This window comes from Sphaerodactylus townsendi, linkage group LG01 (assembly GCF_021028975.2).
Source record: "Sphaerodactylus townsendi isolate TG3544 linkage group LG01, MPM_Stown_v2.3, whole genome shotgun sequence".
NCBI lineage: Eukaryota > Metazoa > Chordata > Lepidosauria > Squamata > Sphaerodactylidae > Sphaerodactylus > Sphaerodactylus townsendi.
The window spans coordinates 155,682,565-155,702,995 of NC_059425.1; the positions used below are offsets into that span (position 1 = coordinate 155,682,565).

General features: G+C 41.8%; 1 protein-coding gene across 4 annotated transcripts in view; it reads left to right on the forward strand.

Moving 5' to 3' along the window:
• Positions 1–20,431, forward strand: part of TPO (thyroid peroxidase) — a 105,328-nt gene that overhangs the window by 56,126 nt on the left and 28,771 nt on the right. For all 4 annotated transcript variants that reach the window (XM_048508657.1, XM_048508642.1, XM_048508650.1 and 1 more), the window contains 5 exons: positions 7,758–8,016; positions 8,276–8,446; positions 10,218–10,455; positions 12,531–12,739; positions 14,756–14,926. In XM_048508657.1, the coding sequence (XP_048364614.1) occupies positions 7,758–8,016; positions 8,276–8,446; positions 10,218–10,455; positions 12,531–12,739; positions 14,756–14,926 (1,048 nt within the window). The remainder of the gene's footprint in view (positions 1–7,757; positions 8,017–8,275; positions 8,447–10,217; positions 10,456–12,530; positions 12,740–14,755; positions 14,927–20,431) is intronic.

A 20,431-nucleotide genomic window follows, 5' to 3' on the forward strand; every position in this document is an offset into this window, starting at 1 on the left:
AGTTCTTTGATTGTGTATTCCTGCACGCCGGGGATTGTGAACTTGATGGCCCTTGTTGTCTCTTCCAACTCTATGGCCGTTTCCGCACGGGCAAAATATGACGTCGTTCATAGCGGAAAAAGAAAGCGTCAGAAGCCGGTAGGCGTTATGCCAAGCAGCAGCGCGCGAAGTCAGCGCCCGTCGCAAACGCTAAACGGCCAAGACGTGTATTCAGAAAAGCGCTTTAAAAGCCACTCTTTTTTCCCCATGTAGCGCGCTCGGCGCTTCCGCTTCAGTCGCGAACAGCCGCCACGGAGCTATGCGTCACATAAATGGCGTCGGGCCTGCCGCGGCCGTTAAAGTCTTGCCAGAAGCTAACGTCGCTGAGACGCCCGCTTCCGCCGAAGCGCTCAGGCGTGAGCAGTCACATTTCTGCGGGGCTGCGGGCGCCCGCGCTCCGCCTGTCTGCAATAATGGCTTCGCGCTTTTAGGATGCGTGCGCCCAATTGGCGCAAAGCGTCATACGCTGCCATGCTTTTGGCCGTCTTGAAGCAGCCTATGATTCTATGACTGAAATAGCTGAACTATCTGCTTTATAAAGTAGGTAATGGGCTGCAGTGCCTGAATCAACTGGCTAATTGAAATCATTATATATCATATGCACAGTAGATGAAGAAATGTGTATTTTTTCTGAATAGTGTTATTTAGTTATGTGATAGTATATGGACAGATTGTATAACATAATTGAGCATATAAGAAATACATACAAAAGGTAATGGCAAAGAGCCATGACAAAACATTCAGAAGATAAAGGAAGATAAGAAACGTAACACTCCAGAGTGGATAAAAAATTCTCAGAAATGTTGATACAGCAAATATAGACAGTGACAAATCAAATTAAGCAATCAGAAGAAAGAACTCCAAAAAAAATCAGACAAGCTTAAAAGAACAAACAAAAATGAATTAGGCAAGCAGAAAAGAACACACAACAGGGGATAAGAAAGGAAGTGCAAAGCTTGAGGCAGGAGATATCCAAAGGGTTATCAGAAATCCAAAAAAGTATACAAGAAAACACACAAGAATTATAAAAATTGAGGAAAGGCAGAAAGGCATTAACTTGCATTTAAAAGGTGAGATCTGTGAATAAAAAAGGCAAACCAAAGGTTTGAAACCTTGGAAATGAAGCGCAGAAGTAACAATGTACTATTAAATGTACTATGTACAATGTACTATTACCATTAAAGCACTTTTAATTGAGATTAAGCAATTAATGGCCCCATCCGGGGGGAGGGCAAATCGACTCTTGGGAGCAGTGCATATTTGGCCTCTCCGGGGCACTTACCCTGGCAAAGGGGCAAAAACGCCACAGTGCTCCAGGGTGCCCAAAAATGACACTGAGTGCTGCATCAGTGCTCCCAAGTCACAGTCAGCCTCATCAGTGCAGGAAGGGGGCAGGCTGGAAGCATTCCCAGGGTGTGGAGTTAACTGGCCTTTAGAGCTGGGAACATCACATCCTGGGCCTCGAAGTTACACCACCCAAAAGGCATGGGCATAAGCACAATTGATAGTGGATGTCAGGCATGGTCAAGTTTTTCTGTCATTTCAAGGATGTTGCTGGACATAGTAGTTAAAGTGCTCCATTGCTGACAATATAACTATAGCCACAATAACCAATAATATGGGTTAATGAAATGTATAAGCTCTAACCCACCCAGTTTCAGACACTTCACCCACCTGTATCTTTTTGGGTCCCCCCACCAGTATTCAAGTGTTGAGCATAACTAGGATACAGCAATAGAGCATGTTCTAAGCATAACCTGCCCATGGGCACAAAGTCATCAGCAATACCTTGTCTATTATTAAAGTCAAGTCCAAGTATGTAAATATTAACCAGACAAGTTTTAAAGGTGGGAAGGTAGAAGTGAGGTCCCAAAGTGTTCTATACTTTGGCCTATACTTTGTCTCAGCAAAAGAAAAAAACCCAAATTGTAACTTCATTCACCACATGTTGGACCACCTTTGTTTTAGAATGCCCTGTTTGGGTTCTAGTGCCTACCTAACAGAACTAGGTAGGCACTAGGACCCAAACAGAGAATTCTAAAACAAAGATAGTCCAATATGTGGCAAAGAAGTTAACAACTTTGGGTTTTTTTCTTTTGCTGAAATAGGACTGCAAGGGCAGCAGAACTCTTAAAGATCTATTCATATTTTTAATACAGATATTTATGCATCATTTTCCACAGGGTCAATCCAGGGATACCATTCATTTTTCTCCCAAACAATATTTGTATATATCTATATTCCTGGGGATGGTTTTGAGAACAACTGGATGGACTAGGTATCGAAAGTTTGAGTTATGGCCCTCGGAATGCACAGGGAATGCATCAAAAACAAGAGAATCATACAAGCCAAGGTGAATGGTAGCAATCACCTGAGCCAAGGTGTTTGATTGCTTTCAGCAAAATGAGCTCAAATAGCATCCTACTTCCAGCAAATCTAATGATTTGGCAGGCTACTGTGTAAGAAAACCGACCCTTACAATCAGATGTTCAGTTTCTTAATAATCTATCATGTTTCAGATAGGTGCTTTGCTGTGAGCATGGTTAATTTACAAAAAGCATCACAGAAAGCCAAAAGTAATGAGCCAGAGGAGCCAAGCTGGCCTCTGCTAGCAGTGTGGTGATGACCACAACTTCTGTACTTTGTAGGAACTTGCCTTTTCAGTGTAACCCCCTCCCCCCACCCATATAATGAAGTGCATTATCTGATGAAACTATTTCATCCCTGCCAGAATTTCCAATATGCACTATATCAAAGTGTATACAGTATTTTTCTGTTCAGTTTATTGCATATTATATCAAACCCATCATGTATTTTATTAGCTCTCTATACTTCATATTCATCCCATTATGCTTTACTAAGTCCAATGTAATCTTAAATCTACAATGCAATATATCATTTCCTTTCTTTTGATCAGTATTACTTATAAGCTTTTTCTATATGCTTCAATAAGCCCCATTACATTATAAAAGCATTCACGAAAGAACACTTTTCAGCATTTCTATAACAAACTGTATGATTTTAGGAGACCATGAATTGACTGTGGAAAGGTATAAATGGCTCTATCTAATGGATTTTGTGAGCAAGATATCTTAAAATCTGTCTCATCTTATATACAGGAATGACATTTCCTGTCAAAGGGATGGGCCAATCATGGAATCCAGAACAAGAGACCGCTTAACAATTTTTTACAATGGAGTTATGGATTTTGGCTACCTTTAGGGTAAATGGATTTTGCCTTAAAAATCACTTGGCTGAAATCAGGGATTTTGACACAAATTGTTAATATTCCTTAACAGTCAAAGCCTTTATTTTATTTACATCATTTATACCCTTGTCCCCAGCGTGAACCCAAAGTTGCTAATGTCATCATCCCCTGTACCATTGTAACCTTACAGTAGCCATATAAAGTAAGTTAGGCTGAGTGTGTGTGACTAGCCCAGTGGTGGCGAACCTATGGCACGGGTGCCAGAGGTGGCACTCAGAGCCCTTTCTTTGGGCACGCGTGGACAGAGTTCATCATGTGGGGGGCGGAAAATCACCCCCCCACCCACACACACACACCCCTAGGCTGGCCTGGGCATGATCCTTTACCTGGGAGTAAGCTCGGTTGCTGGCAATGGGGCTTGCTTCTGAGTAAACCCTCCGAAGGCTGTGATTCATCCATTCAAAGCGTTGCACGGTTGCTTCACCAAGCTTACTCCCGAGTAATATGTGCCTCGGAGCCAACTGTTTTTTCTAAACTAAAACCTTAGTATTCAGGTTAAATTGCCATGTTGGCACTTTGCGATAAATAAGTGAGTTTTGGGTTGCAATTTGGGCACTCGGTCTCAAAAAGGTTTGCCATCACTGGACTAGCCCATGGTGACCCAACAAATGTTCATGGCTGAGTGAGCATTCAGACCTGGATGTCCCAGATCCTGATCAGTTTTAGGAGGACAACCATGTTGTCTACAGTAAAAGAACTTGATGTGAGTCCAGCAGCATCTCAGAGATGTTTGTTTTAGAGAGTCAAGGGTCTCTTCATCAGATACAAATTACAGAGATTCCTGAGCCCATATATCCTAGTCAAAACCTGAGGAGGGTACCACAGGGAAGGGGATTCGGATGCAAAGGTGCAATGCAAAATGTAATCAGCTTGATTAGAGCAAGGGGTATAAAATTAGCATCTGTAGAAGAAGAGTTTGGATTTATATCCCCCCTTTCCTGCAGGAGACTCAAAGGGGCTTACAGTCTCCTTGCCCTTCCCCCCTCACAACAAACACCCTGTGAGGTAGGTGGGGCTGAGAGAGCTCCGAGAAGCTGTGACTAGCCCAAGGTCACCCAGCTGGCGTGTGTGGGGGTGCACAGGCTAATCTGAATTCCCCAGATAAGCCTCCACAGCTCAGGGGGCAGAGCTGGGAATCAAACCTGGTTCCTCCAGATTAGATACACGAGCTCTTAACCTCCTACATTCTTATTCAGTGCACCTTTTCTATCTTGACTCCCTTCTTTATAACATTCTTGCCACCTTCTGACTGGAATAAAAGGGCTCTGATCTCCATTTCTACTTGTATCTGAAAAGGGGAGCTTTGAGTCTTAAAAGCTTATACCCCCCCAAATCTTGTTGGTCTCTAAGGCTCATTCCGCACATGCAGAATAATGCACTTTCAAACTAATTTCAGTTCTCTTTGAAGCTGTGCGGAATGGCAAAATCTACTTGCAAACAGTTGTGAAAGTGGTTTGAAAACGCATTATTCTGCGTGTGCTGAAGGGGCCTAAGTTGCTGCTTGAGTCAAATCTATACCCTGATTGGACCCTCTAATCACTAGACCTCAATGGTTTTTGAAATATAACATCCATCAGAATTTTAAGGGGGCACCTTTAGAAATAGTCTGAAGTCAGTTTGCCACATTTCATTGGGGAGATACAGGACAGGATGGAAAGCTGTGAATTTGCAGAAAGCAAAATATCAATGAGCACAGGGAGTTTTCTTTGGGGAAATTATAGGACCAGTAGCTTTGGTGCCTTAAAAGAGTGTGCTTGCTTCCAGAAAGCTCTCTCTCATATATTTCTTCATAGAACAAATAGAATTCTATTAATACTTTGATGTTTTGTCATTAACCCCTCCCCCCCAGTCCTATAGGATTTTTCTGGGGTTTCTCACTGCTTAGATACACGGGGAACATGTAGTCATGATGTATTGGTTCCCAGTAACAATTTAGCCCGAGTGAGTAGAAATTCTGAGTCACCCCTCATGATCCAGTGTCTTTGTACGTACAAAATGCTATGAAGACATGTAGTATGTTTGCTGTATTTCTTTACAAGTATGTAGGTTGTGTAGATAGAAAGAGTTCACAGCTAGAGTTGCCAACAACATGGAGAAAAAAAATGTCCTGCTCCTTTACCAGGCTTTTAATAGGATTCAATTTGCTTGGTGATACTTTTTATGCTGGGACAGCCAGCATGGCAAAGTGGTTAAGAGTGACAGACTCTAATCTGGAGAAATGAGCAGCAGACTCCAACCTGGTAAACTAGGTTTGTTTTTTCTTCTCCACATGAAGCCTGCTGGGTAACCTTGGGCTAGTCACTCAGAACTCTCATCCCCACCTGTCTCACAAGAGTGTTTGTTGTGGGGAGGGAAAGGGGAGGTGATTGTGAGCTGCTTTGAGACTCCTGAAAGGTAGAGAAAAGCAGGGTATAAAAATCAACTTTGCTTCTATCTCAGTACCATGAAAAGCAGCACCCCTCATGCAGCCCTGACAAGAATGCTTCATAGCTTTTAACGTTGATTTTATTGACTTACCGCTGGCAGCAAGTGTTCCCTTGGTTCCCGAGCCTGCAGATAGATTCAAGCATTTTCCACAATGAACTTTAGGGAATGACTAGTTTGAACCCTGGGTGTCTATTAAATGAACACTTTCTGTTCACTTTCAGCATTTGGGAAAGAAAGCTATTTCTTTGCTGGAAACAAGGGAATAGCACAGGCCATAACAATACTGTTTTCACACAAGACTCAGAATGTTTAAGATAAAGAATGCAATTAAACAGTGCTGAGCATTTTGAGACCACCCAGTGCCTATTTCAGGCTGGCTGTAGCTCTAGCTCCCACTCTCCCCTGGAATGTGCATTCAACAAAACTTGAAGCTAAGAAACTACTATATCACTTGGGTGCTGTGTGGTTTCCGGGCTGAATGGCCGTGTTCTAGGAGCATTCTCTCCTGACGGTTCGCCTGCATCTGTGGCTGGCATCTTCAGAGGATCTGATGTTGGGAAAGCAAGTGGAGTATATATATCTGTTGGAGTGTCCAGAGTGGGTGAAGAAACATTGTCTGTGAGTAACAAAGAAGGCAACTCCACTTGCTCCACTGCTAGAACACAGCCATACAGCCCGGAAACCACACAGCACTCAAGTGATTCCGGCCGTGAAAGCCTTCGACAATACTATATCACTGTGGCCAGTAGTAGGAAACTATTGCTGAAAATCACACTATTTCCACATTAGTTTCCTAGGAAAAAAGGAAAAGGTCAAATTGTTGTTGTTGCTTTAAAAAGACCAGTAGATGTCAAGACTTTTCAAAGCATGTTTGCTAAAGGAAATCCCAAGTATGTAGGTTTAGGACTGCATTCTTAGAGTTATATTGCAGGTCCCCGCAATCGTTTCATTCCATTTAGGGGTCAATAAAATTGGACGCCCTCACCCAATCATTACCCAACTTGGGGTTTTCATGGCAAGAGAGTCACCTGGAGTTATGCTGAATATTTGGTGGCTCTACCTTGAAAAATAGCACACATACACACTCTGCCAGAATCCTGGAATAATTCCCCATAATCTGCCACTGTCCAATTTGCACCAGAAACAGTGGAAACAATGAAGGATAAATGGCACACCCTCTTTGTGGGGTCCATAAAATCGGACCCCTTAACCCAATCTTTATCAAACTCAGGGTTTCTTCTATGGAGAATCACCAGCAGCTATGCTACCAATTGGTGCCTCTATCAGAAAACAAACATGTGGTTCAGAGACCCATAAAAATTTCCCAATTTGGAGTAAAAATTTTTTTGAATAGCTGAAAAAAGCCTTAAAAACATACCAATTTGGCTTTCTTTGGAAATGCTAAGAATTCTTCAGTTTAATATACTTAAATCCAAAAAAGTCAAGAACAATAATCATATTTTGATTACACTCCTAGTCCTTGTGCCTACCAAAATGCTAGTCTGCATCCAACTCACCTTGGCCCTTTCCCCACTTACTGTTTGCTGCGCGCTACTCTGCCCAAATAGCGCGGGGTCCAGCGGTGCTCCCCACGAGTCCAGGCGGCGACAACGCAGCCGCCCCGACTCTGCCGCTCTCCCGCCCCCTCAGCATGAGTCATTTCTGGCGCTGATAAAACGCCACCTTTCATGACCCCGCGCAGAGCGCAGGGCAGTGGGGAACACGACCCCGCGCCAGAAATGACTCGCGCTGCGGGTAGCGCACCACAAACGGTAAGTGGGGAAAGGCCCCTTGTCTTGCTGTTACTAGATGTCCCAGTCTTAAGAATACAGGCAAAAAGAACCATCTAGTCTTATTCAGTGACTTATTCATACAAATGAGCAGTTTAATTCGTTGAAGATTTATTGCAGCCTTTATTTCAAGGGTTTAGACTGAACTAATTTTATATAAGATTGCACTGTGCTGTATTACTAGGCTACAAATCCTGTCTGTAAATATTTCGGTTTTCTTTTCTTTTTTTCAGATTATTACCATAAGAGACTACATCCCCAAAGTTATTGGTCCAGACGCTTTTAATGAATACATTGGTCCTTATAAAGGTTACAGTCACACAGCAGATCCCACCGTAGCCAATGTCTTTTCTACAGCAGCTTTTCGCTTTGCTCACGCTGCAATTCATCCTGTAATAAAGAGACTCAACACAGAGTATCAGAATGACCCAAATCTTCCCAACCTTAATTTGCATGAGGTTTTTTTTGCACCCTGGAGACTCATTAAAGAAGGTACTTTTTGCAGTTTAATTACATCTTTTTACATTATTGCAAAGATATTACGAATTGAATTCCTGTCAGATCAGGAAAATTTTCATTTCATAGACATCCAGACTGTCAAACAGGGGCTGGGACATGCAAAGCTGATGAAAGCATTTTAGAGCATAAATTAAAGTTGAGGTTACATTAAAATACTGAACGAGTTAACTCAAATCTGGTGATTTCTTGGCCCCACTACTACTGCTACGATTACTATGTCTTTGTTTTTCAGGAGGTTTAGACCCCTTGCTAAGGGGGATGTTGGCAACCGCCGCAAAGCTCCAGGTACAGGATCAACTGCTGAATGAGGAACTAACTAGGAAGCTCTTTGTATTGTCTAATAATGGTTCACTCGATTTAGCATCACTAGATTTACAACGGGGACGTGATCATGGGCTCCCAGGTATATTGCCCTTTTAATGTCCTGTGCTGTGAACTGATCCATTACTTCTTAGAATGCAGAGCAAGTAAGTGTATTTAAACCTGTACTGTCCAAACAGAAGGGCACTTCTGTTCGTGCAAAAAAGGGGGGAACTTCTATAATGTTCAGCTGGAGCTTTCACTCCAAATCCCATTCTATTTTCTGAGGCCCCTTCCGCACACGCAAAATAATGCGTTCTCAAACCACTTTAACAACTGTTTGCAAGTGGATTTTGCCATTCCGCACTGAAAGTAGTTTGAAAGTGCATTATTCTGCATGTGCGGAATGAGCCTGAGCGTTTCTGACCATAAAGACTGGCTTTTTTACTGCTGCCCAGAGCTGTACTATGAAGTGGATGATGAAACCAAAATTTGCTGTAGATTTCTTAGGTAATATCAACTATAAGTTATATCAGAATGTAATATTAGTTAATTAACTGGCAGTGAAAATTGTACTTTAAAAGAAATTTAGTCACTGTGATACATGTTTTCTGTACATGTTTTCAGACCATTTTTCTTTCTCATAGTCTTTTCTCCACTTAGTTGAATCTATCAGTAAGAGACTTCGCTTGAGTATATGGTATGTGAATAAGGTTGCAGGGTTTCAGGATGCCTTGGTTGCAGGATGCCTTGTTCATTCAGCATGAATCTCATTCTAGACAAGTGACTTGTGCATGTTTATGCAATAGTAAGTGCCAGTCAATTCAACGGGACTTATTTCCAAGCAAGTATGTTCTGAATCACAAGTTTGTGCAGTCCAGAGAATGCTTAACTGGAGATAAGTGACACTGAATTCTGTAGCACTTACTAGGGCTGGGAGTGGGGAATCTGCACCCCAGGCCCTATCCCCAGCCATCAGTCATCACGGCTGCAGGAGGACTTAGCAGTGGGAGAAACCTAGGTCAGAATCACAGAAACATTGTCAGAAACACTGCAATGTCGCTCCCAGCACCTCATAGGAAGTGATGTCATTGCATCACTGGTGACACAAGTTGCTGTGGTATGTGGTCAAATACTTTATGATAAACAGCTTCTATTATACAGGTTTTACCCAGATATCACAGTATCTCTGCATCACTGGTGATGCAATGCCACCAGTTCTGATGTGTGCCAGAGTGGTGTTGGCACATCGCCAGAGAAATCACTGCAATGCCAGTCTAGACCCCTTCCTCCATCTTTTGGTAAGCCCCCCTACACACCAATTACCAGGAGGAAAATGGCAAGCCTAGCACTTATTGATTTGACAGATAAGTGTTCTGAGCTCTTCGGAGGAGAGGAAGGAAGTCACTATGATAAATGTATCTTTCATGTCATGTCTCAACATTTTAATGTTTGATTTTGATTTTTAAAAAATTATTTTTAACCTGCCCTTTTCTGATTATGTCAGGCTCAACATACAATATTAGTATTGGTATAATAGTATTCAGAACAACAAACCCTAACAACAATCATCAGGGCCCAGAGGCGGAGCGAGGGAAAACTGTGCTCAGGGCACGCACATGCACTGTGCCCCTGCCGCGGCGCCCCTGCCCCTCCACAGCCCGGCCATGCCTCCACCACAGTTCCGCCTGTGGTGTTGTACCCCCCCTCCCCCTGGGCGCTACGTCACTGTCAGGGCCACATATTCAAAGTTAAGAAGATCCAAGGTTATCTCTTGTAGCAGGTTTGGTCCAGCATTTTAAAAATAAAACACATCTCACGTAGTAAAGCCTTTAACCGAAAGCTGTTTGAATTTTGCTATGTAATATTTGTAGGTTACAATGAATGGCGAGAATTCTGTGACTTGCCAAGAGTAACAACAGAAACTGACCTGGCAATAGCAATAGAGAACAAGAACGTTGCTAAAACAATCATGGAATTATATGGCAACCCCAACAACATTGATGTCTGGCTAGGCGGTATAGTTGAAAACCTTTTACCAGGTGCCAGAACAGGCCCATTGTTTGCTTGTATCATTGGAAAACAGATGAAAGCACTAAGAGAGGGTGACCGGTAAGTACATCTGTGTTGTTTCTTTCTTCATCTTGCTTTGATTTCAAATATTCTGGTACCAGGTCAGGAGCAGAAAATGAACATGGGTAGATTTTGGTAGGATCTCAACTTTTTACTCTTATAGGTGGTGTTGGTATATGCGATAGGCAGACAAAGCCAATGTTTTAACTTCTAGTTGGGGATGTTTGAACTGTGCGTGCAGGGAAGTTAATGTGAATGCAGTCCTTGCAACTGATCCTGCCAAGCTTTTACCTTGCTCTTTCACCAGGGACTCTTCCTTTAAACATATGATGAAGCTACCCTATGGCATCAGACCCTTTGTCTATAGATGACAGTATCTACTCTGACTTACAGTGGTTTTGGATATAGTTTGGATATGTATATATAGGATATATCCATGGTTTTGGATATAGGTCTTTCTCATCACCTACTGCCTGATCCTTTTAATTTTTAGAATGTTGGGAAGGAATCTGGGAACTTTTTGCATGCAAAGTAGATTAGCCATAATCCCTGCCTGTTTCAAGAGACACTCTGGGGAATTCTATGCTGAGAGGACATACATGGATAGGAAGGAAGGAAGGAAGGAAGGAAGGAAGGAAGGAAGGAAGGAAGGAAGGAAGGAAGGAAGGAAGGAAGGAAGGAAGGAAGGAAGGAAGGAAGGAAGGAAGGAAGGAAGGAAGGAAGGACAGGTAGTTTTATTTTCCTCTGTTTGGTTGGCTGTCATGTTTACTATCCAATATTTATCTGGTCCTTCATACAAATTCACCTTATGTAGTTGGAACAGTTGTGAAATGTTGACTTCTCTGAGTGAGGAATGATCTAGATGGAATAATGTTTTCACAAGTTATTTTCAATAACTTCTATCAACCCAGTCTTAACTATTTTTCTTCAAATGACCAAGAAATGGCCAAGAAATATCTTTTGTTACGATAATTTTAATTTTGTGTGTTCAAATTGTTCAAAAGTGATCTCATTGTATCACATTCTATGGATCCTTGAAGAGGTTAATCTATAAAAATAAATCAGCCCCTGCTAAGTACTTAGCTCCATTGTGAAAATACAAGGTCCTTGAATTCCTACTGATTTGAGAGTACTGGGCATTCTCAACAGTGCCTCTTTTTCAGAACAAATCTGTAAATTACTTCAAGCAGAAGATTAAATTACATTGCACCCCCCACCCCCCAATCAATTGCACTATTAGAGAAATAGTGGTTCAACAGCAGATTTTTTTTCTAATAAAAAAGTCATAATTTTCCCCCTTATTGTCGCTCATATTTTTCAATAGCCCTGTATACAAGTGACAGTAAAGGAATACACTATCTACATGCAACGAATACTTGATTTTTCCTAACACATGCATTGATTAATTCTCATGTTGCATGTTCAATTCAATGTGTGATTTAAACCCCACATTTATCAGGAACTGGTCACCAGTTTCAATTGTAATGTGAACACATTTTGGCTCTTTATTACAAACAGATGTACACACAGGATGTAAATGCATTCACTGTAACTTGTGAACAAGGCTTCCATGTTTGGTGGCAGATTTTATAATGAGGCACATATTTCCAAGAACTGCTGATTAAAGGAGAGTTACAATTGAGAGACAGCATGGTGTAGTGGTTAAGAGCAGTGGACTCTGATTTAGAGAACCAGGTTAGAGTCCATACTCCTTCACATGAGCAGCAGACTCTAATCTGGTGAAGCAGTTTGTTTCCCTACTCCTTCACACAAAGCCTGCTGGGAGACCCTGAGCTTGTCACAGTTCTCTCAGAATTCATTCAGCCCCACTTACATCACAATGGGGGAAGGTGAGTTGTAAGGCACTTTGAGACTCCTTACAGTAGAGAAAAGTGGGTATAAAACCCTATTCTTATTTGACTATTTCTTAGCACACATAGAAAGCCAACTATTTTGGGGGAAATGTGTGCCATATCTATTACACACAACTTGTGGCTGGAGTCCAACACAATTATGTTTGGTAAAATCCACTAAGATCAATGAGCATCAGCATACCCAACCTTATGTTGTATAGCAGTCTTCTAATATCTTACAGTTTTATTTCTTCTCTACAGATTTTGGTGGGAAAACAGCAATGTTTTTACAGCTTCTCAAAGAAATGAACTCAGCAAATATTCTTTATCCAGACTGATCTGTGGCAATACAAATCTCACTGCATTACCCCTTGATGCTTTCATGCTTGGAAAGTTTCCTGAAGATTTTAAGAGTTGTGAAAATATACCCAACATTGATTTAGGAGCTTGGCGGGAAACCCTTCAGCCAGGTAACTGAAAGATTAACTGCCTCTTTAATCATTTGGAAATTAGAAACATGATGAAATGTTTGGGGAGTGGGAGGAGCTTGATTTTTTAAAATTTACCTGTAGTACATGAAAGGGACATGAACAGAGCTGAAAGAGCATTTTTCAATCTCAGCACTTCCTAAGGCAGCGATGGCGAACCTTTTCGAGACCGAGTGCCCAAATTGCAACCCAAAACCCACTTATTTATCGCAAAGTGCCAACACGGTAATTTAACCTGAATACTGAGGTTTTTGTTTAGAAAAAACGGTTGGCTCCGAGGCGTGTGTTACTCAGGAGTAAGCTTGGTGGTGGTCGGTGGCTTTGCTTTGAAGCAACCTTGCAACTCTTCCAACGGGTGAATCACAACCCTAGGAGGGTTTACTCAGAAGCAAGCCCCATTGCCAGCAACCGAGCTTACTTCCAGGTAAGGGATCACGCTTTAGTTTAACAGCGCTTAACAGGGTTACCTACACTGCTTCCCCAAAACTAGGGCTTAGGTTTAATGCTAATAATTGAGCCCAGCGGCCCAGGCCAGTCTAGATGTGGGGGGGGGCACTCTGTTTGCACGTGCCCACAGAGAGGACTCTGAGTGCCACCTCTGGCACCCGTGCCATAGGTTCGCCATCACTGTCCTAAGGATTTCTATGTCAACTGTTCAAACCAATGCATTTAGTCCCATGGATATGTATGAAACAGGAGCAGCTTAAAACCGAGCACGTATTCTTAATTATAATAATCCTAAACTGAAATTTACCTTGCTCTTTCACCAGGGACTCGTCCTTTAAACATATGATGAAGCTACCCTATGGCATCAGACCCTTTGTCTATAGATGACAGTATCTACTCTGACTTACAGTGGTTTTGGATATAGTTTGGATATGTATATATAGGATATATCCATGGTTTTGGATATAGGTCTTTCTCATTGACTTTAGAGGGTGTAACTCTGCTTAAACTTGCATTGTGGGTCACTTGGATGTAGTAAAACCCATACTTTGAATCATATAGGTACTCCCTAAATGTACTCACATCAGTGAGACTGAGTATTATATTCAACATGGAATAGGTGATGTTTATGCCTGACACTTGAGAATCTGTATGCCATAACATGCACAGTCAAGGCTCACTATCAATATTATGTCAGTATTATAAATTCAATAGTTTAACATGATGGTGTTTTCACTGCTAAACAGAAAATTTAAGTAAAGTTGAGTTGTTTTAAAGGTAAAATGAAATATAGTGAAATTAAATAAGTTCCAGTGTTAACTACCAGCTACAAAATACTTCTGTTTTGGTTATCTAAGTATAAACTTTTTGATTTACAGCTATTTGGAAGATGCTAGTAAAACAACTAATATGCAAAATAGAACAATTTATCAGAACCAATATCTTCAGATGTAGAAAAATCCTTTGACAGTGCAGCATCATTCTTGAAACCTTGAAAGCATTTGGTTTCAACCAAAGCATGGATCCAAGATAGTTAAAAGCATGTATATTGGAGCTGGAATAAATAAGATGTGTAGTTAACCTCAAAGAAGTCTATTTGTGTATGTGTGTATATAATGTGCCCTGCTTCGATGCTCTTTATTCATGGACACAAATAGCTTTTTTTTTTTTTGCCATCAAGTCACAGCTGACTTATGGTGGCCTATGGTGGGGTTTTCTAGACTAGAGATGTTCAGAGGTGGTTTGCCATTGCCTACCTCCACGTCACAACTCTGGTACCCCTTGGAGGCCTCCCATCCAAACACTTGTCAGGGTTGATCCTGCTTAGCTTCTGAGATCTGACAAGTTCCCCATTTACTAGTTATGCATGGAACTGAACCCTCTTTACAATGAATGATAACATTCTTTTGCATATTAGATAACATTATTTGCATATTAGAATACCCATTCCTGCAACAGAGAGAGACCACTTAGTAAAGGTGTGCAAGGTATAATAGTCATTTTCAATGTTACTACTTTAAGAATATAGTTATATTCTTGTTTAATTTCTAGAGTTTACTTGTGGTCTACCAAAAAGAGTAGAGAATGGTGAATTTGTACACTGCACAGAGGCAGGAATATCCAAGGTGACCTACTCATGTTATCAAGGATACAAACTACAAGGAGAAGCACAATTATCTTGCACAAAGAAGAGGTGGAATATGGATCTACCAGTCTGTCAAGGTACTTAAAGTTTGATTTTGGAAGAGAGAAAGAACAGCATTGTCATATAAAATGATTCACTTTTAGGCACCTGTTCAGTGTTCTGTAAATTTGGATTCAATATGACTGTCAAGATTGAATCCCATCAGTTTCTGAAGAGGTCACTGCTCATTCTACTGATAAGAAATTGTTTTAGGTGGGCCTTTTTCTACTTCCAGTTATCTAGCCTCAGGGGCAGTGGTGAAATCCAAAAATTTTAGTAACAGGTTCCCATGGTGGTGGGATTCAAACAGTGGCGTAGCGCCAATGGGGCTGGATGGGGCATGACGGGGGCATGGCCGGCCATTCCGTGGGTGGGGCATTAATAATTTCTCTGTTACTGTAAAAAACTCTTACTGTTAAAAAAAGTTCCTAATTCCAGCTGGTATCTTTCTGTCCATAATTTAAATTCATTATAGCAAGTCCTATCGTCTACTGCCAACAGAAACAACTACTTCTCCTCTAATTGACTGCCTGTCAAATACTTAATACTTTCAAATACTTAATTTTGTTTCTAGAAATCAAAAGAAGGATACTTTCTTTAAACAAGGAACTTTACCATATTTCTAAAACATGTTTTTAAAACAGCCCAACAGGGAGAATTATCCCCGTTTTCTACCTTTGCTAATCAGCCACATAGGAAACAACAGGACTTGATGCCAACTGTGAAATCATGAGTGGTCACTACAGTTTAGTGAAGATTCACCATCACCCCTGTTTGTTAACTATATTCTGAAGGGCTAATACATTCAATACTCAAAATAATTTTCACTTTAGATTAAATTCATTAAAACATGGATCCGATGGACCATTGCTACTGCATAGGCATATTCAAGAGCTAGATATCAAGGCTACTGCCAGGATACACAGGTCATGACTTTTTAAAAAATTGAGTAAGCATTAGTAGTTAGTACCTTTAACCTTTCACTTATACAAAATGCTTTGTAATCCTTTAGAAGAAGAAGAGTTTGGATTTATATCCCCCCTTTCTCTCCTGCAGGAGACTCAAAGGGGCTGACAATCTCTTTGCCCTTCCCCCCTCACAACAGACACCCTGTGAGGTGGGTGGGGCTGAGAGAGCTCCGAGAAGCTGTGACTAGCCCAAGGTCACCCAGCTGGTGTGTGTGGGAGTGCACAGGCTAATCTGAATTCCCCAGATAAGCCTCCACAGCTCAGGCGGCAGAGCTGGGAATCAAACCCGGTTCCTCCAGATTAGATACACGAGCTCTTAACCTCCTACGCCACTGCTGCTCCATAAATACCTAAAATCAGTCATTAACACTCCCTTTTTATTCCTGGGTGACCTTGGGCTAGTCACAGATTTCAGCCCCACCCACCTCACAGGGTGTTTGTTGTGAGGAGGGTAGGGCAAGGAGATTGTAAGCCCCTTTGAGTCTCCTGCAGGAGAGAAAGGGGGGATATAAACCCAAACTCTTCTTCTTCTTCTGTTTAAAGTAAAAAATGAACCAGAACATCATCCATTGTGAACTAGAATTCACAATCCATACTGTATATTCTGCAAATATTTCACATTAATTAATCCAGGATTAGAGACACAGATTAGCATAACATTCTCACATACAGGAATACAGAGCTTTAAAGTGGCCAAGCATCATGGTAAGTCACAATTTATCATAAAATGAAAAGACAGAGTGCCAAAATAAATAGCCTACCAAGCAAGTAAAGAGTCCCCTGGACCCAACAGTAGTTAAAGGGTCCCTCCTCTTACTAGCCAGCAAGGTCCGGGCTATGAGAAAGAAGAAGAGAGGGGGAAGCGAGGGCGTGGAGACAGAAAAGCGGACCCAATTAGTAACCCCCTCTTGGCACACACAAATAATTAGTAACCCACTCTTCGGAACTGATGAGAACCTGCTGGATCCCACCTCTGCTAAGGGGGCAGTAACACATGGGAAACATTCAATCAGATCTCCATACGTCTTTTATTTTTCTTGAAATTAATCAGTAGGATTTGGATTGGGACCATAGCACTGCAAAGGAGGGGGGGTTGGGAGGATTAACTCTTTCTCCTTTGTCTCATTTCTCAGACAGACTTTCTCCTCCGAACACTGACTGTTATTAACCCCTGGTAGGATGACACAACAGCTTGTATGTCCCTTTCCTCCTGTCAGGTCTAATATTAGCTGGAAGGCCTGATTTGTTGCAGTGGAATGGGTTTAAGCATCCTCCTATCTTACTGCTGCTCTCCAAATCCAAATCAAATACATGTATACATACAGATGCCTTAAAAGAAAATTAAAGACGTCTATGAGAACTCATCACAAACCTCCAATGTCTCATCTAGTTTCACCTTCCGATTCCATTCGTCTCCAAACTGGAATTAATTGGGAATTTTATGATGCCATTAAAAAGAAAATTGTATAGATCCTGAATAGATATTTCCAGTTCCGGTGCTGCGTTTATGGATCTATGATCTGGGCACAGTCTATTAATTCTTCTTTGTGTTCCGCTTGACTTTTTATACTTTGGGATTTTGTAATATGAAAGGGATCCCAGCTGGTCTGAACAATGAGAGCCTTGATTTCATTTCCACCTCACAAATTATTCTTTTAAATTTTATTTGCATAACTTTTTTCTTAATGTCCTCTTTCTCTTGTCGGGGAAGTAAAAACTAACCTTTGTTTCCTGTAACATGTATATAGCAGAAATTTACATGATACAGTTGAAATCTGGGGTCACTCACTTTTCGTCACTGAATAGAGGGCTGTACATTTTTAAAGTTCCCAGACACTTCTATTTTTTTAATCCACATTCATTTTTACTGTTGCACTTTCTAGATTGCTGGGAACAAGGCTTAGAGAGTTATGAGAGAACCATGACTAGCCTAAGGTCAACCAGCAGGCTTCATGCAGACGAGTGCAGAAATGTATCTAGTTCTCTTATTTGAGTCTGCCGTTCTTAACCACTGTGCCATGCTGGTTCTCAGACTTTCAGACCTAGGCTCATTCCGCACATGCAGAATAATGCACTTTCAAACTGTTTTCAGTGCTCTTTGAAGCTGAATGGCTAAATCCACTTGCAAACAGTTGTGAAAGTGGTTTGAAAATGCATTATTTTGCGTGTGCGGAAGGGGCCCTAGAATGCTATTTTCCCCCCTGAACAAATGGCCCAGCTATTGAAGAATATATATTTTTTAATTCTGAGGGAGGTCTACTTTAAAGCTAGGAAGAGTGCATTTTAGTTTTTGTATACAGCATACAAACTTTTCTCTACTGCACAGCTCATACTCCCTTCCATAATTCCTTTTTTTCCCATTACAAGTTTACAGTTACCACACAATTGATGAAAGATTAGATATGAGACCATAGTAGCGCTAGGGGTAAAGTTGGTCCCTTGTTCATCTCTACAAACTAGTACTTTATTCCCTATATCCATTAGTAAATCAAGAGAATGTACGAAGTCTCCCTGAATGCAACTAAAGCATAGCAAAATTTGGGCAGCCTTCCTAGCAAAGCTCATTTTTGTTCTTTTAAAAAGAAGAGTATAGATCAAAGGGAAGCACTGAAGGAAGCTTAAGCTCCTGGAAGATCTGTGTGTGACATCAGGGGAATCAAAAAGTGGGCAGAATTTAATCAGCACAGGCCTCAATAGGACTCAGCCGAGATCCCCAAATACAGTACCAGGTCTTTGCCTTGTGAACTTGAGAAAGAATATACAAGTGCAATCGTATGAATACCTCTTGTATGTGCTTGGGGGTGGGGAGTGGGGAGGCATTCTCCTTCTGCCACTACTTTTTAAAAACAATTCTTGCATTCTTATATATATTCATGTACTCATATAAACAAACACATATATAGAGAGAAGAGATCTCTATCCAGAGATTTTTTCCCCCCAGATAGATTTTTTGTTTGGCTACCTCGCATTCACAACTGGGAGACCAAAAAAAGAGTTATAACTCAGTCTGGGGTCTGGAAGAAGGACCTGCCAAATTACAGAAAAGTCAATAATTATTATTCTCTAAATATTTCCCCCTCTTGGACACACACATGGTTGGGTTGGTTCTGTGCATCAGTGAAACCAAGAGCAATACTGTAAGGCACCTAGACTCAGTCAAGATGCAAAACCCCTGGCAGACCACTGAAAGTGGAATGGTCAAAGCTGAGACACCAGACTAAGAAGAAGAGAAGAAGAGTTTGGATTTATATCCAGTAGTGGGATTCAGCAAGTTCGCACCACTTCGGAAGAACCGGTTGTTAAAATGGTGCTTGTAAACAACCAGTTGTTAAATTGTTTGAATCCCACCACCGGAACCAGTTGTTAAATTATTTGAATCCCACCACTGTTTATATACCACCTTTCTGTCCTGTAAGGAGACTCAAGGTGGCTTACAAACTCCTTTCCCTTCCTATTTCCACGACAGACACCTTGTGAGGTAGGTGGGACTGAGAGAGTTCCGAAGGACTGTGACTAGCCCAAGGACACCCAGCAGGAATGTAGGAGTATGGAAACCAGGGGCGGAGCGAGGGGGAACTGTGCCTGGGGTACGTGTGTGCCCTGCGCCCCTGCCATGGCCCCGCCCAGTGTGTCGGGTACCCCCATCCCCTTGGCACTACACCGCTGGCAGAAACACTTCTGGTTCACCAGATAAGCCTCTGCCACTCAGGTGAAGGATTAGGGAATCAAATCTGGTTCTCCAGATTAGAACCCACCTGCTCTTAACCACTACACACCAAGCATCCACCCCCTTCAGAAATCAGTGGCCACATCAGCAGAAAAAACCCAATCAGCAGAAAAAACCCAATAGCATTCTAGATCTGATGGGGGCAGATCAATCATGAATGGTAACTACTGCACAGCAACGGTAGTGGAAGGTAACATTGATGGAAGATATTTCATAGATTATGGCAGTGGCACTTCAGCTAACCATGGTTAGTATTGTGCAGAAGAAAGCAATAATAAACCACTTATGATCAACCCTTACCTTGAAAACCTTATGATGAGACAGTTGAAAATGAAAAGAAGATATAGTGCTGAAGATGGAACCCCCAGGTCAGATACAGTGGCATCATGCCAACAGACAGGGTGGTGTGACGCTCCGGCCAGAGCCATGGAGGAGGCATGGCCTGGGCATGGAGGGGCCATTCTAGGGCAATGTGGCCAGTGCTGCGGCAGGGGCACTGGGCGCACATGTACCCCAGGCGCAGTTTCCCCTTGCTCCACCGCTGGGCCAAGGCTCTTAGAACTGCTGTAATCAATAAAGAAGTTACCAAATTTTATTCCAACAAGGTTGTCTGACTCTGTGCTTCCTGGGTGCAGTATGGGTTGAAGAGGGTTGCTGCCCCCTTCCCTTCCCTTTAATGCTGGGTCCACCAAGTGTAGTAAGTACTTCCTTTCTCCTATCCTTCCCTAATAGACAACCTGTAATTAGCCATAGATGCTTTTGAATGCAGAGAGAAAGGAACAAAAACCCACTCTAATACCTACACTGAGAAAAACAATTATTCTGGGTCGAGGTGTGGGGAGGTAGTA